The sequence below is a fragment of the Larus michahellis genome, chromosome 2 (genome assembly GCF_964199755.1).
Source record: "Larus michahellis chromosome 2, bLarMic1.1, whole genome shotgun sequence".
Taxonomy (NCBI): Eukaryota; Metazoa; Chordata; class Aves; order Charadriiformes; family Laridae; genus Larus; species Larus michahellis.
This window is the reverse complement of record NC_133897.1, coordinates 92,439,947-92,445,992: the sequence shown is the minus strand read 5'-3', so window position 1 is coordinate 92,445,992 and position 6,046 is coordinate 92,439,947. Positions and strand designations below refer to the sequence as shown.

Sequence of the window (6,046 nt, the reverse complement as noted above, 5' to 3'; positions counted from 1 at the left end):
CACCTGCAGGAGTTTCTTGGGTTTTTACCCTGTCCGTGGCTATGCAGTTTGACTTTTTTGACAGATCAGGTACTTGAAGTAGGAGGTCTGGCCTTACGGTACGGCCATGTAATTGCTAGGGCCAGCACATCTGGTTCAGTGAAACTATAGCTGGTGTTCACAGATGGCTTGTTTGCTCCTGCAGTGTATTGTCCTATAGAGCCAATGGCCTTCCTGTTAACCTTTTGTGGACTGGTAGTTTTCTGACTTTTCTGAGTACTTGATCAGATGAGCTATAATTTGGAATTTCGTCCTTAGTTTCATGTTAAGCCCTGGTTTGAGCCAGGAGATCCTGGGTTGTTTTTCCAGCTTAAACTGTGTGTTGTTTTTTGGTGTGCAACTACCAAGACATCAACATGTTAAAGACTGCTAAGTAGTAATACTGTTAAAGTTAGAGGTATTATCTAGAAAGCTTGATAGTCAAGAATTACTGTTTTTTCCCCTCTTTATTTCAGTTGAACTCATAATCACCTAACTGGAAGTGGCATATTGTCTTTAAAGAGTGTATGGTGCAGCAAAGCGAGAGTAATGTTGGCAGTATGTTCATCTGAGTGCAAGTGTGTTCCTGGTGTATGATTTTGTTCATCTGCAGGTAGGCATGACTGATTTTCCTTTCTTTTAGCAGGCATCACTTGATCAGTTTGTGCGTGAAGCTCTTCTGCTTGATGACAGAGTGAAGGTCTCACAGGCAGAAACTCCTCAACTTGTGTGGTTTAGGTCAAAGCAAGATCAAAGAATGTTATTGATCTATTAATGACATACTTAACTGTCAGGCAGTTAAACTACTGTTTAATCAATTAATTGAACTATATATTCAAGATCAATAGCAGCAACGCAACAGATACAATAGTAGGCACTTAGAAAATGTTAATAAATGCCTACAAATATTTAAACAGCCTTCTGTATCAAATTCCAAAGAATTGTCTAGTTGTGGCCTCCACCCTTCCCACAGGCGCCCATTTGCACTGTTACATATGCACAGAGTCCCCTCTTAGGAGGTATGCATCTCAAGCAAGATCCCCTCTTCTGGCCATGCGGGTTCTCTTGTTTACACACACCTTCTGTGGGAGATGTGATTGCTCTAACTTTTGTGTCTCTGTGCAATCTACTAGTCCACACACTAGTGAGCTCTCTGCCAGTTCACATACAGGCATCCAAGATGTGAGTAGCTACTTCTTGCACCCTTTGTTGTTACTGTACTAGCTGGAGTGGAAGCAGCTCAATGTCTTTTGGAGAGGCTGCTCTGCCTGACCTAGGCAGAGATCACAGTGCTGTCAGGGCGACATCTGGCCACGTCAAACCACATTGTGACTGCTGTTCTTTCTGTTACCCTCTTCTCCCTCCCTACTATTGCAAATTTTCATGCTTCTCTTATGTATCTTCCCAAGCTGACTCTTTTATATGAAGTCTGTTGGTAATCCCCTTGACTATAGTGCTGGCAGCTTAACCCTCAGCTTTTTGTGTATAGAAGGCTTCCACGCTGTGATGTGGTCCCAGTGGAAAACTGGTTATCTTTTTTCCTTTCTGAGGTATGAGAAAGAATGTAGTAATGAAATGCTGCTTCATCTTTATTGTTTTTCTCCATTTATAGTCAGGTATTGCCACCTGCTGACGAGAGAACCATTAGGGGGAAAATGTAGCATGTGACTAGGATGAATCTGTATTTCTACAGGGATCTGAGGGTATTTAAACTGTATTTAAACTGTGTTTCATATGAATTGTCATCATTTGTGTGTCATCAAATTTCTTTATATTTCTTTTCGAAAAGGAGGGTGAAAAATCATTTTGTGGATTGTTTTGGTGTATGCATTCTTCTTCTGTGCACATGCACATGAAGCCAGTTATTTAAATGAATTTATTTAAAGCAACTGTTAAGGTAATTATTAATGTTTTTAGGTAATACAATGTAATCAATTTAAAGTGAAAAATATAATGGAAAATGTAGAAGAACAAAATACAAGGAAAGCCTTAAAATTGTATAGTAGTTACATTTTTCATGGAATTCATGTACAATACAGGCACTGTACTCTTAAGAAGCTATCACTTAGTTTTACCACTTTTGATTTACAAATCAGAGTGATAAGACTTGATTATACCAAGGAATCGTATGCAGAGAGGCTCTTGCTTATACTTATTGCTATAACAGCCAAGGTCAGCTAACTTTGTTATTTGCCCCGTTAGAGGGTCAGAAGTGGAAAAGCATAGAGGAGTCACACCTGCAGGGAGGAGTGGACAGGACAGGTGACCCAAAACTGACCAACAGGGTATTCCATCCCATCTGCATCATGCTCAGTATAAAAGCTGAGGGATCAAAAGGTCAAGTCTCTTTCTTCCGTGGCTGACATCTGAGGAGGACCCTGTCTGTTTGTCTGCTTTTGATCCCGATCCGTGCATTCCTGATTCCAGATCTGGAATCCTGCTCCTGTCCATCGCTGACTCCAGTCTGGGACTTTCTCTGTGCCTGATGGTGACACGATCGTCATCCTGGGAGCTGGATACGGTTTTGTATATATTGTATACTTTTTTATTATTATTATTTATTATTTCCTTATTTATTGATATTTTCATTAAAGAAGTAGTTTAGTTCTTTTTCTAAACTTGTAGATCTCTTTATCTCTTCCTCTCCTCTTTGGAGAGAGAGGGGAGGGGGCCATCTGTCATTCTGATTGGCCAATCCAGCCAAAACCACGACAGTATGCTTTTAAAAAAACGCTTATTGGAGAAACCTTCCACAATACTGTGGGGAGAAGTATCATGCCATGTCAATAGAGTGCAGTAGTTGTCTTCAGCAGTTGAGCTCTGTTGGTTTTCCTTTCAGAGAAACAGGAAAAAGATACGCTTCAAATTACTTAGTCGCAGGTTTCCATAAGTCAGTGTGTGTGGCTAGTACACTGAATGCTTTGTGTAGTTGAGTCTGTGTGGGTGCAATAGATGAAATGCAGCAAACTGGGCCCAGGCATGTGAAAAAAATCTCAAGTTGGGAACTGAAAATTGCTCGGTTGTAATTCTCGGTATTTGAGCTAAACTGCAGCTCCCTAGCAGTGACAAAATATTCACAGAAGATTAATTTGTAATATACGCACAAGAGACATTCTGCTTGTTTCTTGTTCACTGCTTCTTGAAGTTGTCCTTGTATCTGTTGTGTTCTGTGTCAAAATCATGAAAGAAAACTTCTCTCATTAAAATTTTGATGGGACAGCTGAGTGGATAAGGCTATGCATATCATTTATCCTGCCGCTTGCAAGACTTTGTGAGGGAGTGGCATTTTACACTACAGCAGATTTCTCTTAAAGTGGTTTCTTATTTTTATGAGAAAAAAATACTAAACTGTCAATTCTGTAGTTGTACTTGTGTAAGAAGCTCGTTTTTGAAATATGAAATGAAAAACAATGTGTTCTAAAATACAGACATAGTGGACAATAAAGTGTAAAGTCATTCAGGCAAAAAATACTGATTTCAGAAAAGAGGAAACTGATCATTTTAATTTTTTTTTTTTCCTTAGGCATTGTGGTTTGACTTCACCAGGTCTATGTTTTTGTTTTGTTTTCAAATACATCTCAGAAAAGTAACCAAAGCAGTCACTGACTTAAAGTGGAAAATACAACTTACGTAACACAAATAGTACTTATTTTCAGGAAACTAGTTTCTCTGTTGTATTGTTTACAAACTAGATTCTTGATACTGGGCATACTGCAATATTACTGCAATATCAGGGCAGTACAGCACGTATGACCAGTACTACGAGTCCTTTGCAACCTGGCCTGCAAAGCTTGGTTGTGAGAAATGGCTTCTCTTCAAAGTAGATGCCTCATTTCCAAGTTAAACACCAGTACGGCTGCCCTCTTTTTAATCTAATAAGCAAAGCAAAATCTTGCTGTTCTGCATGCAATGAATTCCCTTCTTTTTTCTTCTTTTTTCCCCTGCAGTGTCTTTAAGGAAAAAAAAAAAAAGTGCTGTGTTTTGAGAAATGTGCTGTGATGTAAAAAGAAGGTTTTTGCTCCTATATGCAACACAAAAGGGGCAGGCAAAAGCCATAGCTGAGGAAATATGCCAGCAAGCAGGTGCCCATGGACTTGAAGCTGATATGCATTGTATGAGTGAAATGGACAAGGTGAGGTACTCCATGCTATTTTGAAAAATAGGTATTTTAAAGCTGAATTTTTGTTCATGTGCTGCCGTAGCAGCGGTTAATAATCATGAAGGCTGAGCGTATTCAGCCATCTAGAATATACCATCTAGTTTTAAATTTTTGTTTCTTATGAATCAGTAATTTGGACCAATCCTCACAGACGCTTAGTAGCCTTCTGCCAAAGGTACATCTTTCTTGTGATTTTTCTTATTAGAACAGTAAATGAATGTATCTTTGATCTCTCTTCTAACAACAGTGCAGTAACTTCTAGAAAACTATTTATGTGTACAGTAGTGAATGAATTCTGTATTTACTGGTCATCTGTCCTGTTGTTAGAAATGACCCTTTATTTTTTTCTGCAGCTTTTATGTTGTATTGAGGTCCTGTGTTCTGTTAAGTGTGGGCTTCCTCATGACCCTGAGCTTTTGTGGGATCTTCTTGAGTTACTTAGCATATGCACTCACTCCAGTTCACTCTGGGTACACTTAAAGTCTGTTCTGGAAAGAAATAAAAAGCTTACCTGGAGCAAGGAAGTGGCTTTTTATTATTTGCTGTTATACAAGGGTAAGGATGTGAAAACTGTCTGCCTGTGACTAAAAGCAATATGGACTGTAATTTCCTTCACAAAGTACTTTCAGTTGTATGTCCTCAAACAAAAACATTTAAAAAATCAAACAAACCAAACTTGATAGCCTGGTATTTCATATGAGGTGAGCAGAAAATACCACCTTTAAAAGTTTTCTTTGCACTTAAAAATGTGAAAAGTTTATGTAAATAATTTGGTTCCCTTTTAGCAAGTTGCTTTCTGGGGGATACACTACATGTTGGGTAGCTGGACATCTACTTTAGAATGAAAGTTCACTGAGTATGTAGCGAAGTGTTACAAAGAGATTTCTACGCAGCCAGAAGGGAATGCGAAGATTCTCCTTACATTCTTCCATTTCCTTTCTTCTGTATTTGACAGGTTTGGAGATTAGTTTCGGGAGGGCAGTAGGCAGGATATTTCTAGCCTGCCACTTGAATAAATCTATGTTGTCAAATTTGGCAAGACAACTCAGAACTGCAAGTCACTGATGAGGTAAAAGATGTACTGAATTGAGAATCTGAGAATTGGTCAGTAATTCCCAAAAAGTAATTTCTGCAGCTTTGTAGATTTTATCACTTAGGATTTTCCTTACCCTTTACTGTAAATACAGAGAACTTCTAGAAGTGTAGATGTAATTGGGGAGGGGAAGGTAGGGTGGCATAATGTACTGGACCAAGAGCTTGCTTGAATTTGGTGGTGACCCTTGTGAAGTCCTTGGGACATGTTAGATATGAGAGTTTATTCTACAACATGCGTGTTTCGGAGAGGTGTGTGTGTGTATCCCTTAGGTGAGGAAGTAAGAGCTATCTGTTTTGTCCATGTTTCTCAGTTAAAAGGCCCATCTTTATGTGGCTGTTGGGTATTTCGCAGATCTTGTCATTACTTAAAGGGATTGCTGTGAAGGTCGATGGATGGAATAGCTGGCTACAGAGTCAATAATCATAATGTGATCCTGTTGCCATACAGAAATGAATGGTCAAATACTGCTCAAGTCTCAGAAACACTGGCTGTTTCCAAGTAGTGTGTCTCACCTACGCTCTTGTAGGTGAGAAAAGGTCATAAATCTTTGGTTGGTTACTGTCGTTGCTTTTTATGCTTGATGAAAGACTGAAATGAAATGGAAGTGAGATAGGAACAGTAAAATATGAGACTAAATAGAGATCACCATGGGATGAGTTACTGGAGTAAGCACATTTACTATGATATGTATTATTCTGTGTAAGACGTCATCTGGGTGTCTGATCCCATCCTCTTCCTTCAGCGATCGTTCACAGCTTGAGCAGGCTGCTCAC

General features: G+C 39.1%; 1 protein-coding gene across 9 annotated transcripts in view; it reads left to right on the top strand.

Annotated features, from left to right (window-relative positions):
* The window catches only part of MTRR (5-methyltetrahydrofolate-homocysteine methyltransferase reductase), a 28,707-nt gene that overhangs the window by 1,053 nt on the left and 21,608 nt on the right, over nucleotides 1-6,046 (top strand). For 3 of the 9 annotated variants that reach the window (XM_074576241.1, XM_074576233.1, XM_074576240.1), the window contains exons 2-3: nucleotides 495-631; nucleotides 3,966-4,150. In XM_074576241.1, coding sequence (XP_074432342.1) covers nucleotides 4,007-4,150 — 144 coding nt within the window. In that variant the 5' untranslated portion in view covers nucleotides 495-631; nucleotides 3,966-4,006. Of the gene's footprint in view, nucleotides 1-494; nucleotides 632-2,220; nucleotides 2,554-3,965; nucleotides 4,151-6,046 lie in introns of all 9 variants that reach the window. The other 6 variants (XM_074576236.1, XM_074576238.1, XM_074576235.1 and 3 more) reach the window with 5 other exon arrangements.